Source organism: Anoplopoma fimbria, chromosome 24 (genome assembly GCF_027596085.1).
Source record: "Anoplopoma fimbria isolate UVic2021 breed Golden Eagle Sablefish chromosome 24, Afim_UVic_2022, whole genome shotgun sequence".
NCBI classification, from domain to species: domain Eukaryota; kingdom Metazoa; phylum Chordata; class Actinopteri; order Perciformes; family Anoplopomatidae; genus Anoplopoma; species Anoplopoma fimbria.
In genome coordinates, this window is record NC_072472.1 from 22,061,727 (window position 1) to 22,084,747 (window position 23,021).

At 40.1% G+C, this 23,021-nt stretch overlaps 1 protein-coding gene across 1 annotated transcript; it reads left to right on the plus strand.

Moving 5' to 3' along the window:
• The first annotated feature begins 4,404 nt into the window (after nt 1-4,404).
• Nucleotides 4,405-22,144, plus strand: sim2 (SIM bHLH transcription factor 2). Its single transcript, XM_054626520.1, has 11 exons — nt 4,405-4,579; nt 12,239-12,321; nt 15,511-15,600; nt 15,815-15,923; nt 16,871-16,956; nt 17,980-18,179; nt 18,474-18,580; nt 20,310-20,457; nt 20,551-20,704; nt 20,933-21,257; nt 21,435-22,144. The coding sequence occupies exons 1-11, from the start codon at nt 4,405-4,407 to the stop codon at nt 22,142-22,144; spliced, it is 2,187 nt and encodes a 728-aa protein (XP_054482495.1).
• Nucleotides 22,145-23,021: the final 877 nt, after the last annotated feature.

The window sequence follows — 23,021 nt, forward strand, 5'->3', positions numbered from 1 at the left end:
TCAATTGTCACTAGTGGAAAATTTCAGTTGTTGAAATCTGTGATGGGATTCGACATTTCCACTAGTCATAACCCCTTTTCAACATGTGGAAATTCAATTGTAGATAAATGTAAACGCTATTCTTACTACTGAAAAAGGAATAACTGATATGTGTAATTAAATTAAAGATTTTTGTACAGCAGTTTTAACTCGAATAAATGCAATTTCTAAATATGATAGTATATCTGAGTCATGTCTAAATTGTTTTAAATATATCTTAAATTGACATTTTAACTGATCATGACAAGTCAAAATGTCGTAAAAACTACATTGCTACTTGTCCACTATTCTTACTGATTAAATGTTGCCTTAACACCTGTGTTGATGTAATCCAATACAACAGCCCTTCATTAATAAAACCTGTTTGACATTTATAATGTTTAGATTGCCAGTGTTGATTCAACTGTGTGTGTTTTTTGGAGGCTGTAATGTGTGGTCCCGTTGAATTACATTCTATTGAGGGGTATTTAAAATTGGTACCTCAGAGTTTATTGCAGGAATGGCGTTCAAAACAACAACAACAACAACAACAACAACAACAACAACAACAACAGTCCTACCTCCACTTGTCGAGAGCCCTCAAATTGAAAAGTCTGCGGTGAGTCCCGGCTGAGATTTTCCTTCAGCGGCCAGAGCAATGTTCATCCATCAACGCTGACAGCCGAGCAGAAAGTGATAGCCAGGCTATTACAGCCAATGCAAATAAATGGACTGATTACACTCTTATGAAAGCTGCCTTCAGGAGCGCAAGGAATATTTTCCCCTCCAGTCACTATCCTGCTCATACACTCGAAAACCGCATGATTAACACAACTTTAAAGTGTTGGTCAAATGTCATGTTAAGACAGACGGACTGATTTCAGAACAGTGATAAAATAACATGTTTCATAGTCATTCCTAGGTAGACAAAAGTCTTTGATGTATTCTATTCTAGTGTTTTGTTACATTGTAGAACAGTTCTGTTTAGAGTATATTTTAATTTTAATGATAATTGTTCAAATGTCTGTGTCATATATGATATATAAAAAAACTCATATGCTGCTCAAGCATTTGGTAGAGCACATTTTTAGCTGTGATATTTTGTGGAAATCATTTTTTATACATAATCAATCTGTTTGAGGTATCTCTAGCATTTGGTATCTTAAGCCAAAACAAATTCCCAGAGTGCACTGCAGTTTTCAGAATATGACCTTTTTAGGTTCCTTTCTTCCCTTGCGGTGAAAAAACAAAACACTGTTACTTGAACTCCTTCACTTTGGGCGGTTATTCACTCCCAACCTGGAGGGAGCAATCCACCATTATCTGGCAGGGAACCGAAGCATCGGACTTGGAGATGCTGCGAGCCACCCTGGCGCGTGATGGGTCTCTCATGGTCACGGTCTGATGAAACCCACAGAGCCACATCATCTGTGAAGAGCAGAGTAGCGATTCTGAGGTCCCCGAAGCCGGACAAATCCTCCCCCTGGCTAAGTCTTGAGATCCAGTCCCTGAAGATCGCAAACAGAATCGGTGATATCAGACAAGCCTGGCGGAGAGCAACACCCAATGACAATGTGCTTGACTTCCTGAATACAAACAAAGATCTGGTTGTATCAGGACCAAGCTCCCATGACCCCTCAAGGAACCTTGCAAGGGTGAAGAGCGAGTCCTTGACCAGGGGGGAATCCGCGCTGCTCCTTCTGAGTCTCCTTTCAAGTACCCTGGCAGGGGCAGTCCCAGGTAGATGAGCATTGTAGTATAGACCACCCTCCGGTCACCCGTCTTAAAAAAGGGAAAAACTTACTACTGAACACATCCTGGGCCAAAGCCCTGCTTCCATTCCCTGGGTCGTCTGACGGGTGGTAAGAACTTCCCAGCCTCCTGAATTCCTCCAACACCTGGATTTTTGCTTCGGCAACCAAAAAAGCCACGGCCCTTTTGGCCTTCCTTTAACTCCGAAGACTACAGACAACTTCCTGGGCTAAAAAAGCCAAAGCGGATCTCCTTCTTCAGCTCAACTTATAACCCCATACTGACAACAACAACTTGGAGCATCTGCCGCCACAAAGGCCATGGACACGTGGGTCAGTTCACCTTCACTACATGCAATGGTTAATCAGGCCTGCCCTGCCACCTGTCCGACAGCCCTGTTCCTCTCTTCCCCCCAATGTCTCAGACATACGGCTGCAGATATGGCGATACAACCATAAAGTTGAACTAAAGCGTTGTTGGGCCAGGTCCACTTGCCTTTACCTTTATGCTCTTACATGGCAATCCAACAACAAAGCACCAGTCTGGTTCAGGTCGGACAGGCTGAGAAGTGCAATGCTGCATCCCTAGAACAAGTTGGGTCAGCACGCCATAGTTGCCCGCACCAATCCAAGTCCAACTGACTATCCATTGTGGGTGTTTGCTCCAGGGTTTAAGTCAATGACTAAGTTATCACAACATTCCTAATAAGAGTCCAGCCAAGGACCTTTGTTGCAAGTCATCCCCTACCCTTTCTCCGCTGTCACTACAAAAGCAGTAAAACGTATCCAATAAAAGGATACTGCAAATGAGATGTATTTTCCTATAATTTAAAAGAAATGCCTGAATTATAGTAACATATAATATATTATATTATTATAATATAATAAGTAACATATGATCCTGCCGTACCAAACGCCACCACACTGCCCGATGGGAAGAGGGTGAAGAGGCGAGATGGAAGCTGAGGTAACCCAACTAGGACCCAAGGCTACTCCACTACCCAGCATGCTCATGGCTGTGTGATGCCCTTTTGCAGAAAAATAAAGATGGATGAAAGCAGCAAGAGGTTGGTGACTGTTGAACCCCCATCTTCACAGAGACCTGACTCCACCGTTCATCCTCCTGGATCAAGCTACACTTGATGGGCGGACAGCAGGAGAGAGTGCAGGACTTCAGTGGGACGAGAGGAGGTGGACTCTGTGTTTACAACATGATGCTTGGTGCTCAAACACAGTCAAAATTGATGGACAATGTTTTCTTGATGTTGATTTTTTTTATTGTCTGCCCTGATAATTGTTTTTGTTGCTGCTGTTTTCATTCCTTATGATGCAAATTCAAATGATGCAGTATGAACTACTGTTTTTGTTTAGTTTTGTTTGTACTATATTTTTGGAATGCAAAATATGTTTTATATGTAAAATATTTAAAATGGAAATACTCAACTAAAGCAGCAATGCCTCTAAATTGTTTTAAAACTGTGTTTGAGTTAATACTTTACTTCTCTGAGAATTACATTATTGTGGCCATGATGCAAATGCAGAATTATGACTTACATTTGTTAACTTTTCCTTTAGTATTAAAAAAAACTATTTTTGAGTATAGTTTGTGTTTGTTGTGTTGAAAATGGGCTACAACTGCCTTTCACTGTGCATCCCTGTGTTACATAATGACAATAAATTGTTATTGACACACCTCAGCAAGTTAGAAAAAAAAAAGTTAGTTTTTTATTTAGCTATTTCTTTACATAGCTGTAAAGAGTAGCCTAAAGCCATTGTGGTAGTGTGTACTCGTATTAGTTGCTGCACTTACTGTATTCGTATCAGTTCGCTGCACTTATTGAATTTGTATTTGTTTACTGCACTTATCCTATTCGTAGTAGTTTGTAGCACTTACTATATTCGGATTAGTCTGTTGCAATTATTGTTTTCGTAGTAATCTGCCTCTGCACTATACTTTTGCTCTGGTTTATGCTTTAAGATGCTTGTTTAAGAAAGGAGATGCACTTATGACTTCTGGTGACTAGTAGTTCTCTTGAATACCTATGTTGAATACACTTATTGTAAGTCGCTTTGGATAAAAGCGTCTGCTAAATGACTGTAATGTAATGTAATGTAATGTAATGTGTAGTAGGCAGTTTGTAGTTCTTACACTCTCTCTCTCACACACACACACACACACACACACACACAACACAGAGACACAGCCCATGGAGAGAGAGAGAGAGAGAGAGAGAGACAGTGCAGAGGTGGTCTGAGGGGTTTCCAGTCTTCTGTTGCTCTGTTCTCTCCATCGGGTGACAACTCGGTCATCTAACAACTTCTGTTCGTGTTCTATAGCGGGGTAGGAAACCTGGACGTCTGGGTATCTGGATGGATGAATAGAAGTGACAGCTCACCGTGAACGCACCGTGAAGGTTCCGACACCTGCGACTCCTCTTTGGTTCCGGCGGTGCGTTCATCGGCGGATGGGATAAACGAAACACACCTGAGTCCATTTAAAGTTTGATCTCCGAGGACATTAATGATGCTCCAGGATCACTTCTAACCCCACCTCTCAGTGTTTGTCATACGAGTCTATGGGGAGACAAACTTTTATTCAACAATTAGGCCTATTTATGTGACATTTCCAGAGAAGATGAAGGAAAAATGCAAAAACGCAGCGAAGACGCGACGGGAGAAGGAGAACGGGGAGTTTTACGAGCTGGCCAAGCTGCTGCCTCTGCCGGCGGCCATCACCTCCCAGCTGGACAAGGCCTCCATCATCCGACTGACCAGCAGCTACCTCAAGATGAGGGCAGTCTTCCCCGACGGTAGGGACAGCCACAGGGCAATAACATAACAATTTAAGATTATAAAGCACTGAAAAGAAAAAGAGGAAGAAAGTATATTATAAGTGTTTACCCAATGTGATAAACTCAAATACTCAAACACACACACTCCATGTGTTTTAAGTCAATTCATAGCCATTCTGTGTAAGAAATTGTATCCATTCAAATTTTAAAATCAATCAATCAATCAATTAAAATCATGAATGATTTTGATGAATAGTATAGCTCTTTAGTTATTTGCATTTATAACTAAATATATTTAATTATGTAGAAAATATAGCTGTTTTTTTCATGTGTAAGCAAATGAATAAGAAATTCGGTAAGAAGAGTATAAATATTCAAATAATATAAATATGTTTTCTCTTGATTTGTTTGTATGAGAAGGTTAATGATGAAATAGATCCATACACTCCTTTTATAGGCGTCCTCCATAACGTGTTTAAGCAATAGCCTACTTAATTGCTTTATTAATTCACTAATGCTTTATATTTCATAGTTGAAAGTTAAACGATTTACCAACGCAAATAACAGCATTTCTTCCAAATATGAAATATAATATAGCCCAATTTATATTTTACATCCTGGTAGGATTTTACATCAAGTATATTTTATACAAAGCCGAACGTTGTAAACCATAATGAGTGTTTATTTTATTTTTTTACAACAACACCGACGTGCTAATTAGTTTAAATAAACTTTTAATTAAACTTTCAAAAAGTTGTATTAAAAATAAAAAATTCACTTGAGTGTTAAATATGCCTGGTTACTTTCCACAGGCCGATTCAATTAAAGAGGCTTTTTTTTTTACTAGACCTTTTGTCTGGAAGCTATAATCTTCAGATTATATTTCTATATATTTTTTTAAATTTGTATTATTTATTATCAGGCCTACTTATCCACGATGTATCAGAGTCAGAAGAGAAAAGAAGTGAAAGTTTGCTCCTTCGCTCAATCATAATCTCCGGGCTGTTAAACCAATTTGGTTAATTAGGGTGTCATCGAAGTGTTGAAGTTAGTTTCCCCACTCTTGATTAAAAGCTGATGTCTCGTTTAAACGCCTCACTCATTCATCAAGGTGAATTATTTAATTAGGGCCTGCTTGCAGCTCCGGGCTCCGGGTTAGAGGGCAGGCAAACATGGCCCTTCCTCTCTGTCATCACTCATAAAGTCGGAGTGAACACACGGCCCTCTGTGGCCGGGCCACCCCGTTCAGGGTCCAGCGAAGCCGCCGTCGCGACCTCTTTGTCCGAGGCGCAGTGAACGCCTCAGCGGCAAAAAGGCCCGCTGCAGCGCTCATAAAGCTCTACGGTGCGTTCAGGGGAATCCGGAATGTCAAGGATCCATCTGTGCTGGATTATATTTGTAGCCCCGTAATCCCGATAAAGACATGAGGAAGTCTGTAAAACAAACTTTGAGTTATCTAGAGGTGTGTGGGAGCTCTTAATGTGTAATGTTCATTACTTCAACATCTGTTTTAATGCTCAGAAGAAGAGCTAGTTATCGTCCCTCTTTTTTCGATTATCTCCGGCTGCAAATGTTATTATAAAGTCGCATTCTGAAGCGGAAAAGTACGTGATAATAACCCTAAAAATGTAGTTTTTTAAATTATTTTGTATATTTTTGAACGCAGCACGATGGAAAAGCAGATCCATTATATTCCTTTATTGATCCCCATGGGGGACACAGACAATAAATACACATACTATACTATACAACTACACAGACAATAAATACACATACTATACAACTACACAGACAATAAATACATACTATACAACTACACAGACAATAAATACACATACTATACAACTACACAGACAATAAATACACATACTATACAACTACACAGACAATAAATACACAACTATAAATACACATACTATACAGCTACACAGACAATAAATACACATACTATACACAGACAATAAATACACATACTATACAAAAATCCGCCTGAAACACAGAAGCCTAGTTGTGATCTGTAGCTTAATTTCGGCGACAAGCAAACTACACAGTAATAAAATAATTATTAAGCGTGGACATTCTGCATATTTGTTTTGCATATAATTCCGCATTTCATTAGATTTGTTGTTGTAGTAAAGATTAAAGCTTTTGTTATTTTGCTTGTTGGAGTTATTATGGGAAGAAGAACATCAGGAATCCAGCAAAGTCACAAAAGAGTTTAGCTCCCATTAATATATGACGTTTCTATTATTTAGATAAGATTATTTAGATTTAGGCTTAATTATTTTTTTTAGTGCATAGCAATGATCTATTGTTAAGGAGGGCCTATTATTCAATAAAAAAAGGAGTTTGTGTTTTTGTTCTCAAAAATAGTTTTTTTTAATACTAAAGGAAAAATTAACAAATGTAAGTCATAATTCTGCATTTGCATCATGGCCACAATAATGTAATTCTCAGAGATGAGAAGTAAAGTATTAACTCAAACACAGTTTTAAAACAATTTAGAGGCATTGCTGCTTTAGTTGAGTATTTCCATTTTAAATATTTTACATATAAAACATATTTTGCATTCCAAAAATATGTATCACTGCAGTTTAAATTATCCATCAGCCTAATGAATTAGTCAAACCAACTTTACCAAAACCCGAGCACATAAGGTTGATAGGAATGACTCTTTATGCTTTTCAGCGTACTTTTACTTCTTTAACTTTTTCACTTACGACGCCCGTTTCTCTAACTAGTTTTAAAATAGAATATAGTTGCATGTTGAGTTTTGGTGGTTTAATGTCCTTTTTCTTTGTAACTTAGATATTCAGCATTTTGCGTTCAGTATTTCCTCATACCCCTGCAGTGCCAATATTCCAGCAGCTCTGGTATGAAATTACAAATTATGTGAAAAGCAGAATTGATCTACAAACTGACTTGCCTAGCAGAAACACAGCTCTTCAGTTCTGTCGGGCTTTCAGAATAACTTTCTGCAGGAAAGGATTCAGTAGAAGTCAATGTAGGCCTCTAAAAAACGTTTCTATATGTATGCAAAGATATGTAAAATTAGCTTTAAAAAACGTTCATACATTGTAATATAGTATAATATTCCACTATTTGATATGTTATCAATTGAACAATATACTCCACCGCACATTTATTTTGGAGCCCCTTCCCTGTCATCAGTGTATTATGTAATGTGTTTCTTTGGATTATCAGTGAGAGAGACACAATCTGTGAATTGGCCTCCACCTGATGAAAACAAAATGTTTTTGACACTGAGAAGTGAAGAGTAACACCTTGTACATATGTCAAAAACACTGCAGACGGTTGCATTCTAAAAAGAATAAGCACTGTGAAGTGTCTGGATCATGATAGGTCACGTTGTTAACCCTCGCTAGCTCTATGACAGCTGAGCGTTTGATTTGATGTGTGAAGCAGTGCAGCAGACACTGGGGTCTGTGAATGCCAGCCTGGATTATAGAGGGGGGGAAAAAAGAGATTCAATTTGAAGTGTCAGGCACTTAACATTTCAGTCCTTCCTGATCAGGTGATGACAGAACCCTCTGCCTCCTCCAATGTTTTCCTTATTTCTAGCTGTTCCCACACATAACTTCATACAGAATATTATTTTTACAGTCAGTTCTCGTCAAATACTTTTTAACGTCTGATACTGACTCACAAGGCAACATTATTATGAGACGCTCAAAGAAAATGCTCGGGAGGTGTGATCGTAGTGAGAGTAGTGACTGTATAACTCAGGATGGGAGGGAGTGGAGGTGGATTGGGTCAAATAAACACTGGACTTTCAAACAGCAGAGCAGTGTTTGAGACTGGTGATTATGTCCCAAAGTTAGGTTAGTGATGTTTGTGAAGTGTTTTCCGTACCTATGTTACGTTGTTTACGTTATACTTATTTATTTTAAGCCCAAACATGATGTTTTTCCTAAATCTAACTAAATGGTTTTGTTCCCGAAACCCAAGCAAATGCTTTGTTTGAATTCACAGTGTTGACCACATGTTTGCTGCGACCGTAGTGGAGCTTCACTAGAAAGTGATGACAAGGGAGCTGACCAAGCGTCAGTGTGTGACCAGCTGGAATGAGGACGTGTTGTATTTTTACCTCAGCCTAAAGCACAAAGTGGAATAGTGTCCCAAGAAATGGAGTCTATAGGCGTGTTTGACAGAGCATGTCTCAGTTCTGTGTCCAAAAGAAAGACGTGCTCATGCTCTTCTCCAAGCCTAGAGGTAAAAGTAAGGATAAGGTTTATAGACATAAACAGTAGGTAGTTATAAAGTTTGCTGCTTACATAAGGATGTGGATATGGATACAAAACAGATCAACAACGTTTCCACAATTAAATGATACAATATATTTGCTTTAAATAATTACTTCACACAACTAACACAAATACAACACCCTCTCAATTAGCGTGACTGCAATCTGTTAGTCCTCAAAATGTGGAATAAGTCCTCTAGCCCTATGGGACATGTGGGTCCAATCTCGTGCAAGGACGATTTTTAAAATGTTGGAGCCTATGTTGAAGTTATGTGTGAAAACACTCTTGCCTTTAAGCGTTTAGGTTTCCGTCTGTAGTCCCAGAAGTATCGATCACGTTTGAGTGGGCTTTGGCTGAATGCAGGTAAACGGTGCATGTGGAGATACAAAAGAGGCGGAACGCATTGGCCCAAATGCAATCTGGCTATCTTCTGAAGATGACTTAGCTTTTTTAAATTAGCTTGTAAACCGGCTACTTGTGAACAATCCGGTTGTTCGAGTCGTCTCTCAACTCCAACTCTGGTTTGTATCTCAAGTTGCTCATCCTAATGTAAACCATGGGCAGCGCAATAAAAAAGGAAGTCTTGGAGCTGATGTCTGCTGGCAAGACAGAAACCCCAGAAATATTGCCCCTTGCACCCAAAGGCTTATCAGTGGTCAGACCAAAGGGTTCAGGGATTGGTGGCTAGATAGAGTACCAATAGTTTCTTTCATCCAGGTTGAGAGATATATCTGCCCCCAACCCAATACAATGGAGGTGAATGGAAATTTGTCTTTATAGTACTTAAACAAAACTGTTTAGCAGCCATGCTATCAGCTCTGTTAGGCTGTACAAAAGTACAGCACTACTTTGAACGAAATGCAAATGGCAGCGTGCCAACATGCTTACAACGACTGTGCTGACATGCTAATGCTTACGTGGTAAAATGTTTACCATGTTCCCCATGTCAGCAATACAGTCAAAGTAGTTACAGCTGAGGCTGATGGTAATCTCATTAGTTTTGTGGATATTTATTGTAATGACTCAGAAACCAAAGTGTTGGACGAAGCAACGTTATTGACGGAGCAAGATGAAAAGTGAAGGGTTTACGCACGTTAGTAAAATTCCTGAAGCGGACATAAATTTGTATGTCACGGCAATCCCTTCTAAATGTTTTAAGACATGGGCTACTCAAAACCATGAACGGACCTCATGGCATCGCAAGAGGAACAGTCCAGCTCCTACAGTTCTGCCAAGTTAAGCAAAAGCGGAAGTGTCTTTAAACCTGCATTATCCTTACTGACCAGCAGGGGGCAACTCTTCCGGTTGTAATAAGAATTCCATTTGTATAGAAGTCTATGACAAAATGACCCTACTTCTCACTTGACTTATTACCTCAGTTAATATTCTAAACATGAGTTTATGGTCTCAATCTCTAGTTTCAAGTCTTCTTCAATACAGATCATGTCACGGCACTTTCATGCGCCATGGCTACAGCAATCCGTTGAGAATCCCGCCTACACTGAGGGGGTTTTATCCGCAGTGGAAACACTGCATAGTAGAGTCGAGGAGAGCCGTACCGTGCAGTGTAAACACAGCTAAATTCAATATGATTCATGCATCTTGTCTGTAGAACATTTTGTGCCAATCCATCAGGTAGATGTTGAGGTATGAAAACTGCAATTGTTTACCTTTACCTCACATAGCAGATGTTGGCATCAGCCTCTGGGGAGGCCGTTAGCACAGAGAACGAGTCGAGGTAGAGGACAGCAGAGCCACTACAGTGACATATCAATAAGGGTCACGTGAGGTGATTGGCAACCAAATCTCTGCAACGGAGTTGTGTGAGATTAAAGCATGACCCATTGTGGCCACATTTGCGGGTTGAAATATACCAGAATTTGTCTGAAATAGTAACTGCATACAATTTTGATGCTGAGAAGAGTCAGCAGGTGGACTACTCTACCAGCTCTCTGGCTGCCGTATCATTTATTGAAACTGTTTTGCATGTTTATTTGCTCACAGCGCTGCATAGGAATCAGAGACATAGCTATATTAGCCTACTTATATTCTATTCACTCATGCATGTGATCAACACTCATCCGATCATAACAGGGATACTGAGCATGTATTTTCTGGTGTGCCCTCAATACAAGCCATGTAGTTAATCAATTGAAGAGAAGAAACATTTGGGACATCCTAAAATATTGTCTCTGTCAGCAACATTTTGCAGATGAGCCACACTTCTGAAATGCTGCTTATTGTCAAGTGAAAACATATTTTTTCATGCTGTTATTGGAGACAGTTTGTCTACATCCCGCTCAGACCTTCTTCAACAACGGATCCGATATCCTCTGGGGACACCGAAAACCCCCGCTATTTAGCTGTCACATACACATTGCTTTAATGCAGGCCTATAAGTAAGTGTAGATGTAAATAGCATTTCTATAAATACTATTGGATCGTAAAACGTGGTCAGGACATTTATATGCCAGGTACTGATAATAAATCAGCAGAGAAATGACTGTTGTTGGAGGAATCTGAGACACTTCACGGACAGAGAGACCTGAATAAGGGATACGGATAATTTCTTATGTTCCATATCATATCCCTGTAGACTTTTAATAAGAACAGCATGCAAACGCGCTCACTGACAGACAAGATTATGTTTTGTTTATGACACAGACCAGAAGCTGAATGAAGTTGAATTAAACTAAAATATGTATCAAGTGCTCTGACGGCAGATATGTTTGGTTTTCCCCGTAAACACAGCTCTGCTTGCTTATGATTCTCCCTGGATGGAAAAAGACTGCAGCACCGTCTAACGCAACGCTAGATATAGAATTTCTTATAATGAAAATAAAATCTGGCAACCTTGTCCCGTATTTTCAAAATTGGAATAATCTCAATTAATAAGTATTTTTTTCCTCTTTTTTTTCCATTTGGTTGATTGGTTGATTGGTTTACAGATTTTTATTTTGAAAATGTAATAAAAAATGTAAATATATTGAAATAGTTACAATATAAAATATCCAACCTGGTACATCCTCTCTGATATATTCTGATATAAATATATATGTATATATTTTTAAAGGTTATTTTCCCCAAGTCCCGGCAGTATCATTACTCTGGAAGTTTAAAGATGCACAACATGGGGTCATAATTTCTGCCCATTTGTAAATGCCAGAGTCTTACTTGGTTAGCGTTGTGGAAGTCAGCATATCTGGGGTCAGAGTTTCAATTTAAATTTAAAAAATGTTTTGGTCACAAAACTTGAAAAAACCTCAGTGGAGCAAACTGTAAATTATGCCCTTAATCTGCACAATGTCAAACTTGCATCTTATCTCTGAGTATTTGTCTCTTGCATGATCGATGGAGTGTCAGTCTTTGTCCCCCCCCATCTCACCGTGCCTGTCTCTCTCTCTCTCTGTAGGTCTGGGTGATGGATGGGGTCAGTCAACAAGGCTCAGTCCTCTGGACAGCATGGCTAAAGAACTGGGATCCCACCTTTTACAAGTCAGTACAGGAAACCACAAACTATGTTCTTGCACTGCTGGGTGCTCTTCCACACTCTACTGTAGTAGACGACTATGATGTGCTGCATGAAACGGATACCAAATGATATGTGTGCTAGTTCGTGCCGTGCTATTTCAGATGTTGCTTTGCTTTGCTTTGCTACAATAGGGTGGGGGTCAGCAAACAGCAGCAGGTAGCCAACCAGCTAAATATGACTTTATACCAAATTATCAAGGCCAACAATTACACTTGAAATTTGCAATACATCAACAAAGTTGGGCTTTTTAATTAATCCCCCATATATATAACAGTCAAATACTGTATTTACAATTAAATATCGTAAATAAAAAAGTATTGAGGGTTTATTTTATCACCATTTTTAATACATATATATATATATATATATATATATATATATATATATAAAAACATTTAAATCAGGAGGTGCTGGCTTTGATTGTACTGTCATGAATCTATCACAAAGTCATTTTTACACTGCACAAACCTAACATTCTGGAACAAGGGGCTTTCCTCAACCTGGTCTATTTAGAACCTTTTGATATTTGCATATACATTCAATTCAATTCAATTCAGTTTATTTTGTATAGCCCAGAATCACAAATTACAAATTTGCCTCAGAGGGCTTTACAATCTGTACACATGTTACATCCTCTGTCCTTCCCTCACATCGGCACAGGAAAAACTCCCCTAAAAAACCCCTTTAACAGGGAGAAAAAAGGAAGAAACCTCTGGGAGAACGACAGAGGAGGGATCCTTCTCCCAGGATGGACAGAATGCAATAGATGTCATGTGTACAGAATGAGCAGCATAACAGTTCATATATTATGCATATATATTTCATATATATGCATAATACATATATATTTCTATCACATATATTTTATTATAGCCATATTGCAAAGCTGTTGGTTATTGCAGGTAATTGCACAGGTTAGTATGTAGGCTACACTGTGGGCTCTGTGTCGGTGCACGGTGAGGAACGGTGTCTTCCTCCCAGTGGGGAGCGGAGGAGCAGCGGAACGCCTGATGAGACGGATTGCACAGCTCAGCGCACTCGTGTTGCCTTATATTTGATTTACTTCACTTGAACTGGGGAAAAACACGACACTCAAAAAATGTATTCCCTGCGTTTAAAGGGATGACGGCTGTAGTGGATGGGATTGCCTGTAACAGCCTCTAAAAACACCCACCTATACCGGAGGATAATGTCTGCTTTCTGATCCCACCCCTCTGTCCATAAATCCATAAATATTTTCATGGCTATAATTCTACTGTAATAATTGCTGCTGTTATTATAAGTAGTCTTATTATATGAATCATTTATGTCATATACATTGAATGTGTTGTATCTCTGTTATGCTGCTCATTCTGTACACATGACATCTATTGCATTCTGTCCATCCTGGGAGAAGGATCCCTCCTCTGTCGTTCTCCCAGAGGTTTCTTCCTTTTTTCTCCCTGTTAAAGGGGTTTTTTAGGGGAGTTTTTCCTGTGCCGATGTGAGGGAAGGACAGAGGATGTAACATGTGTACAGATTGTAAAGCCCTCTGAGGCAAATTTGTAATTTGTGATTCTGGGCTATACAAAATAAACTGAATTGAATTGAATTGAAATGACTGCCAAAGCCACTCATGGTTACCGTTATCACCACCACAGCCTGTAACATTCTTTAAATATTCATTATACTAACAATTTTACTCATACTGATACCAGTAATGTGTCAACACTACTACTGCTATTCAAATGAGTAGGCCAGGCAAATACATTTTACATTTTAAATTAATTAATTCAATTAGAATTTTAATAAATCTTTATTTTATTTTGCACTTTGGCTTTTCCTGCGTTTTGCTTGCACACGCTTATTTAGCACTCATATTTAAGCTCCTTTATTTAGAATTTGATTTGAGCTCAATAATAACATATTTCAGGGAAAATGTTATGATAATATTATTATACATTTCTTAATTTTCTTATAAATAACTGAATTTCTCACTGTACAGTATCAGCCACAGTTATTTGTATGAAGGAGACTTATAGATTTATAACAGCTATGTCACGAGTAACAAACAAAATGGAGAGTAAAAGGCTTAAACTTGGCCTTTACTCATCGGTATGACATGATTCATGGTCCAGTTGAGTTCTGCTAGTGTATACTCAGTGCTGTAACTTTTTAATAAATGTAAGTTATGTGTAGCTATAACCGTCAAGCACAACAGGCCTGCTGAAATATGTGCAGCTGCTATGAGCTCTGTGAGGAAGTGGCTGAATGAGAGTTCAGAGTTTTGCTGGGCCTCTGAATTCCTCTGACCATAAATATTCTGTATAGGGCTTGGGCATGCATTGGATGTAACTTTTTGCACATTAAATAACATTAAATTGTTGTTTTACTAATTAAAAATTTGCGCCCTCTCAATAGTTAGTTCTGTGGGCCCTTAAATGCTGCTGGTTTATATCACTGACACTTTTCTTAATTCCAATTTAAGCACTGGATTAAATAAATTCTGCTGTTCTTTTTTTAGAGATAGTTGAGTCACGCATGAGGGGTATTTGGGGTAATGTAATGCCATTTACCAATTTATATTAATAAGCTTTCAGACACATTAAAATTATCAACACATCTGCAAAATGTTAACTGCCAGTATTTTTAAGTCCAGTACTTTTAATGAGTGAAGGCTCATCATTTCTTTTTTTATTAATGTTTTTTACCAATTTTCCACTCATCAAAAACAGAAAGAAGAATGTTTGCTGCAGTTAAGAGCTATGCATTCAATACCAGAACCATAAAAGAAGAAAATGTGGGGGGGGAATGCAAATAAACTGCTGATCGAGTTTTTACACTGGGAATTATGTTAGATTTTTCACCTATTTAGATTTTTATTTTGTAAAGACACATATACTGCCTGATGTTTTTCTTTATTTAAAAATAATAATAAAGAAGCTTGATAAAAGTTGGTCAAGGGTAAATAAAAAGAAAATGTTTGGACTAACTACACTGCTAATGCAGAATGGCTGAATAAGAACAAAATATGGAGGTGGGGCTGGAAACTCTTAATATTGTCAACATCATGTTTTACCACATTTGGGTAAATGTATTGGCACAGATCACTGTAAAAATAGTTAACAATACTGATTTGTGTTTAACAGTTCTGTTCTGCTACTGCCCCTCAGACTCTGGATGGCTTTGTGTTTGTCGTTGCTTCTGATGGAAAAATCATGTACATCTCTGAAACAGCATCGGTCCACCTCGGTCTGTCCCAGGTAAGACCCTCCTTGGTATGGTAAAGCATAATATGATCATGTGACACATCACAAGTAATGTGCACACACACATTTGGGATGTCGTGCAAATAGAGTAGTCTTTCTTCTCTGCATGGATTCAGTACATTTCTGTGTTTTGTCTTGGTTGGTGTAGCTGTGACGTAGCTCATCACTGCACATTTATGAGCGTATGCTGGAAATGTGTGTGCTGCAGGTGGAGCTGACAGGAAACAGCATATTTGAGTACATCCACCCATCAGACCACGATGAGATGACAGCAGTGCTGGGTCTTTGTCAGCCCCCACACCATCACTTCTCCCCAGGTACCTAAAGAGCCTTAATCTCCAGGCTCTCATGCACACGTCATGGAATATCACCCTAACTGTAAATCTATCTCGGTGGCATAGAGAAGCATTATTTGAAACAGACCTTTGTTAGCTAATTTCCCAAGTAACTAAACTATTATATGCATACCTGTTTTCTTGATTTCCACAGCGCTAATTTCCATCAGTATTACAACAGAATCATTTGGAATTTTATTTTTCTTGCAGCCTCTGTGTTATTTTCATAGTTTTGCCACTAAAACTATCGTTAACAGAAATAAGAACTTTGAGGTAATATAATAATGTCTCGCAGTATGCTGCTTTGATATCCCACGTTCGATTTTGAAGTCTTGTGAGTCTTGATAATTACTTGCATATCCAATTATTTTACTTTAAAAACAATATTCCTGGACTAGCAGACCGAGTGGACGGCCTGTATCTTTTAAATGTGGGTTGTACGGTATGTTACACATACCATGAAAATGATCCAGGATGGTTTGCCATGGTGTTGGAGAAGAGTCCTTGTCAGAAGCAGTTCCGTACAGTCTTACATGTGGACTTGTGGCTTAGATTGTAGGCCTGCAGCATTTTGTAGGTTTTCTCTGACAAAAGTGCTTGCCAAATGAATACATGTTAATGTACATGTGTTAGAGTCATGAGGTGTTTCAAATCATGTCTACTTACGACATATAGCTTTATGATAGAATTAAGGCTGTAGTCTCTGTTCCCTCTAACTACACTACTAGAGTTTGATGCTGCTAAGTAAGGTGCACATTTGATTATACTGGTGTGTAAAAACAAAAAAATCTATATTTCATTGATTTATTGAATTTTGGATAATCTTAAGAGTGAAAAGTGTAACTGGTGACCACAGCACTAGGATATTGTATTGAAAAACACAATATAACATGTGAGTAATGTCTCTGTAATGAGTGTTTGTTCCACAGAGTATGAAATGGAGCGCTCCTTCTTCTTGAGGATGAAGTGTGTTCTGGCTAAACGAAACGCAGGACTTACATGTGGGGGATATAAGGTAGGTGCAACCACTGGATGGTCATTTACTCTGACACACACACGATGACTTCATTTATGGTAACTTGGGGGTCTGGAAGTGATTTCATTTCATGAAGCGATACTTAAACAAGTCATTGGTCATTAGCTGGATACAAATATTGGATATTCAGGAAAATTCAGCTACCCTTCAATAAGACTAGAGCTGCTGTCAGATCTTTGTCCAATCACTTCAATGAATAGAGGCCCTCATAATCACTACAAGCACACATGTGTGATGTACTGTGCAACAGGTGAGAGAAAAGCCACATACTAGAAAGACAGAGAGAGCACTCCTAAGAAAAAGATAGGGTACTGTTGACTTCTCTTCTGGTTTATAATAAACTAGAAGAGAAGTAGATGCATGATGTGAAAATATCGGACTCATTGATTTGTTTATGCTGGTGTTTTGTTTTCTGATTAACATCAATATAGGTAATGGTACTAGTATATGAATAACAAAGTACTCGCTGCTCGACTCCCCAAAAACATAACAAATGAAACAAAAGAGCCAGCTGGGTAAGCAGTTAGAGGGCTACACGTGCACACATAGAACATGAGTTACATCCAAATTTCTTTTTTTGGATTTGTTACTTGCATATATTAAAGGTTAAGGCTATTCGGGATAAATTACATTCCCACCTGGTGATTATATACCTAGGCTTAGCTTCTTACTGGGTAGAAAAGGTGATCAGACAACAGGGGAACCAGGGCTCTTGCTGTCCAACCTCAAAAACGGAAACAGCCATCCTGAGCACTGCAGTGGTCCTATACTACACTGTACAGGTCCTGAACTGGTATGCCACTATGTAATATGCCTTCTAAAAAGATGCAGAAAGCCTTAACTACAAAACCTTGGATCATAGCAAAGACATGACTACTTTGTTATGAAAGGTCAGGTTAAGTTTGCTATGATGCTGCCAGCGACCTTGTGTTTGATACAAATCCTGTTAACTTTATCTGTCAAAAAGTGTAACGGCCTTGTTGTCATGCTGTGGCTTTCCAGGTCATCCACTGCAGCGGTTACCTGAAAGTGCGTCAGTACATGATGGACATGGCACTGTATGAATCCAGTTATCAGACTGTGGGTCTGGTGGCAGTTGGTCACTCCCTGCCCCCGAGTGGAATCACAGAGATCAAACTCCACAGCAACATGTTCATGTTCCGGGCCAGCCTGGACTTAAAACTCATTTTCCTGGACACAAGGTAGGAGAGATGCTTGACTAAGCAAGTCCCTGTTTGTGGGATAAAACATCATAAAAGCATTGAAAAAATAAATGTATTAAAAAATAAATAAATGTAATTACAAATACACCCTTTCTACAGCACATGCACAAGAAAACACGTTATAAGAATGTTGAAATATGTAAAAAAAAATTGAAACAGTTGTGTAGACTGCTGGATTGTTAACTGAACATAACAATGCACTTAAGTACACTGATTTCCAAATCAACCCCCTGACTGTTAGCTTGTGCCCTCTCTCATGTGTGCTGGAGCCAGGGTGGCAGAGCTGACAGGCTATGAGCCTCAGGATCTGATAGAGAAGACTCTCTACCACCACGTCCACGCCTGTGATGTTTTCCAGCTACGCTATGCTCACCATTTATGTGAGTCCTCCAAATCCTTAGTAAGACTTGGGTGGGAGGGTAAATAGAAGCTAAGTGACCAATCAGCAATGATGAATAAACACTGTAATGGCTCAGGAAAAACAGCAAGCTTGAAGCCCATAACATGACTCACAGGTCAAGATAAAAAGTTTACTTGAATCCAAAATACAGTCAAATGTCAAAACCAGGCAGGCAGTCAGAACAGGCAAACTTATCCAGAAAGGGTTTGGTAGAGAATCATTAATCCATGGATCAGGCAGGCAGAATCAGGCAAGCAGAACGCAGGCTAGAATATATAACACTTGAAAGGTGAGTAGGTATGGTCAGGTGATGGGTATGAATTCAATGGAATAGTCGGCAACCCTTCTCCCTCCTTGAACCAGGTTGAACAGACCTCGAGCGGCCTCTTTTCTCTGAGTAGCATGATCAAATACCTTCTTGAGTTATGTGGTGAATAGCTTCTCTGAGTAGCAGAACAGACTCTCTCTTCCAATCGGCAGCGGCTTTGTCGCTGGCCCAAGCAGTTAGCACATAGATGATATAGGCCACCCTAGATTGCTCAGATGGGAAGGAGGAAGGCTGGAGCTAGAAGATGGGGCAGCATTTGGTAAGAAAAGACCGACCCACCCCATGGAGATCTTAAATAGGGCTTTGGAGTAGAGACGTGGTTCTTCCGCAGAAGGTGGACGGGCTGGAGTACTGAGTGGAGGAACTGCAACCGGGTCCTGCACCCTCATGGATAGCCTCTGAATCAGTTCACAAATGGATTCCATGGAAAATGCCTGGTATATAAACTGCAAGAATACTGAAGGAAATTGGGAACAGTCAAGTGAGAATGTGGGCAGGGATGGTCAGGTGAGTGGAATGTGTTACTGCAGGGCTGGAGCGAGTGGCTGGATATAAGTGATAGGAGAGTTAGCATATTGCAGGTAAAACAGAGCAGGCAACAGACTACATACAAGGAGCTGGGTAAAGTTGTGACAGACAAATTAAACTTGCAAGGTGCCGCAACAGAATATTGCAAACATTTGGGAAGAGTGGAGGACAACCGAGGAAAATAGAAGCCAAATAGCTAAAATGGTGCTGTCATCATGGCACGTCATTAATAATAATCCCTAAAACACAGTTACGTTTGGCTGCATTGCATTGTGGCCTTCTAAAGCAGCTAATAATATTATGAAAATCAAATGACAATGCCAAAAAAATATGGACTCATTATTTAGCTGTCCTACTCGTTGCTCTTTTATGTCGTGTTCGGCAGCAGAAGACAACTGTTTTCAGAGGAAAGGTTGTAAAAACTCACTTTACACCAGCTGCTCCGCACCAAACAGCAGCACATTTAGAGACTAGCTGGTGAACATATTGGAGCATTTAGCAGCTAAAGTGCCAGGAGTTGGTAGTGACCAAATCAGAGTTAAAAGAGAGAGAGAATATTCGGCTACCATTAGCCAGGGGGCCAGACTATAGACAAACTATAACTATACATATGTAAGCAACTGTTTGCTGACTAAAAGCTATTTGAAAATATGGCAATGTTTTGTTCACAGTTTATTTCTTCTGCCCCCAAGTGGCCAAAAAACAGTTCTTGGAGGTTTTAAGTTACAGTCCGTTGAGAAATGTTTCTTTTGCTTCTTTTGAATGATAAGAGGCCCTTTCTGTATGTGTCTAAGGGACTGATGTCAGATTTGACCATTTTTCTCTTTGATCCTGATCTTTGTGTTCCCTGTAGTACTGGTGAAGGGGCAGGTCACCACTAAGTACTACCGCATGTTATCAAAGCATGGAGGCTGGGTGTGGGTGCAGAGCTACGCCACCATCGTCCACAACAGTCGCTCCTCCAGACCTCACTGTATTGTCAGTGTCAACTACGTCCTCACGTGAGTAACGATGCCTCCCCCCTGTGATTCTCCATGTAAAACCTCCAGTTAAACCAGTACAAAGATACACAAGGCCTTCCTGTTTGCACACAGTGATGTCGAGGGCAAGGAGCTCCAGTTATCTGAAGACCAGAGCCGAGCCACAAAGCCAGGTCTCAGTCTTACTTCGATTCAGGACCACCGCAAACAACTCCGAACCAAAGCAGTCAAGATGAAGACTAAACTTAGAGCAGCTCACTATCCCGAGGTGGGCCTTCCACTTGGCTTAGTGAGTAAACAAAAGGTGAATGTTTTCACATGGTTATGATGGAAAATGTTTTGTGCCCCCATTTTAAAGAAAGTAATATAATCCTAAACATGTCATTTAAAACCTTAAGGATTCCACTAAGTACTGCTGTAAATTGTACTCCTGTGCTTACAGTAGTTTTGTGTTTGGTTACCTTCTCGATGCTGTTTTGTGTTTGTTTATGGATAGCAGCCGGCTGCTAGCCTCTTCCAGCCAGACCTCTCGAGCTGCTCCCCACAGAGGGGGCTGTGGAAGGAGAGATCCCCGTACCCCCTGACCTCCTGCAGGGAAAGGAGCTCCAGCTTGAGCCCTGAAGCAGGCCAGGTGTCCTGCAGCCCCACATACAACCTGACCCTGCACCACCCCTACAATCACCGACATCTGGATGCTCAGAGCCAGCTTCCCAGCTCAGGTCCGTCCACCCAGCTGGCTCAGCAGATCATCGGCTCCCTGCACAGCAGAAGCTCTGTTGGGTGGAACATCAGTGGCCCCCCAGCAACAAATAAGTACACAGGTACACATTTTATATAACACAGTTTCAATTAAGCCACATTTAAAGGCAATTGTTCATTCTGTAGATGTGTTTCCTGCATTTCATCTAAAACACGGTTTGCTCCTGATGCTGCCCCTTCTCTCTCTCAGCAGAAGTTCTGATGTAATTTCAGCTCCTGAATATTGTTTTCTCCGTCAGGTCCCGTGCTGGCAGCTGACCGCAGGCACCCTGATGAGATCTACCACGATTGTCCCAGCAGCACAAACCCACATTCTACCAGCAGGCTGAAGGAAGAACCTTACGAACATTACACCCTCGTCCACGGCGAGGTGTCTGAGGTTTGTCCACACCCCCGTCCTCACGCCGCCAAGGACAGTAAGCGTTTAAGCCAGGAGGTCCGACATCACATGAGAGGTGCCGAGGGACCTCGAGGGGACCGGGCCCTTGCCTGCCCTCTGCTGGGCCCTGGCCAGTCTCTGCCCGTGCAGATGGCGCTGGAGCAGAGGAGGCGGCTGTGTATGATGGAGGCTCCCTACAGCCACCCGGCCGCAGCATATCCCCAACCTGCCGACGTTCTCCAGCAGCACGGAGCTTCTGCGGAGCTGCAGCCCAGGTCAAGTGAGGAGGACATGAGAATGTTGATTGGTATGGGGGTCGGGATGGGACTTCCGGCCCAAGCCCCATACGTATCTTTGAACTTTCACACGGTGCTGGGCAAACACGGTTCCATTAAAGCCCCTGCTTTTACCACACTGAACCATATAACAGACGGCCACAGTTACCATGGCAAAGAGACAGCCTCTTACAGCTGTAACAGCCAGAGCCCCAGCTCCAGCTCGTCACCCGAGAGCCAAAGAGAGATCCCGCATTATATCGGCACATCCGTCATTATCACAAACGAGAGGTGACCCAGGACAGAAGCTCAGGAGACCCTGAGTGCTTCAAAGACTCCGGACAGGGTCTTTTCTCTTCAAATGCATCCATTTTGCACTCCTGCAGGATAGGACATTACAGCTAAGAGCTATTTTTTCCCACGTTGTCTGTCATATAAAAGACGTTCTATAGAATGTATATGCAATTCAGCTTTCGCAGGATTTTTTATTAACTTTTACTTTTTTTTATTATTAATAAACCCAAACTTAGGGCCTAAACATTATTCAAGACTTAAACCTGATTTTGTTAAAAAAAAAGATAATAATAATTTACACATTTTACTTTTGTATGTATACATTTCATTTAGACACAATTTACACACAACCAATTCTTATCAGCGATGTTTGAAGTTTTGGATGAAAAAGGATTTTTCTTTTTTTTTTTTTACATATGCCAAGCATACATCAATAAACAAAAAAAATATCTCTCAAAGTTTTGATACATTTTTGAAAATTAAAGAGCCATGTCATTTTTTGGCAAACAATAAGTATCAGATTTGCAACGCTTGCACTAGACCCAGTATAGTGCAACTCTGTGTATATGATGCAGCAACAAGCCTCCAGTACAGCAGCTCTTGAAAGGAAAATCAAATATTATTTAACAGGCAAAAATTATTAATTCAGACAGGATTTTGTCTTTAATTGCACTATTTTCTCCACGTTTTATATTTATTGCATAACTTAAATCACTCCACCATTTCCACACTCAAAATATGGTGCAATACAGTGGGAGCCAAATGAGTATTCAGCATGCTGTAAGCTAGCAGCCCTAAAGAGGCTGAAACATTCATTAAACTCAACTCTGTGTCCGAGAAGTTGACATTTGAAAAGATGTCTGTAGACAATAAAAATA

Excerpts from the sequence above, each read along its gene's own strand:
- sim2 (XM_054626520.1), top strand. The coding sequence starts at position 4,405 with ATGAAGGAAAAATGCAAAAACGCAGCGAAGACGCGACGGGAGAAGGAG. Across the intron at positions 15,601-15,814 it reads TCCACCTCGGTCTGTCCCAG|GTGGAGCTGACAGGAAACAG; the intron begins GTAAGACCCTCC and ends TGTGTGCTGCAG. Across the intron at positions 21,258-21,434 it reads AGCAACAAATAAGTACACAG|GTCCCGTGCTGGCAGCTGAC; the intron begins GTACACATTTTA and ends TTTCTCCGTCAG.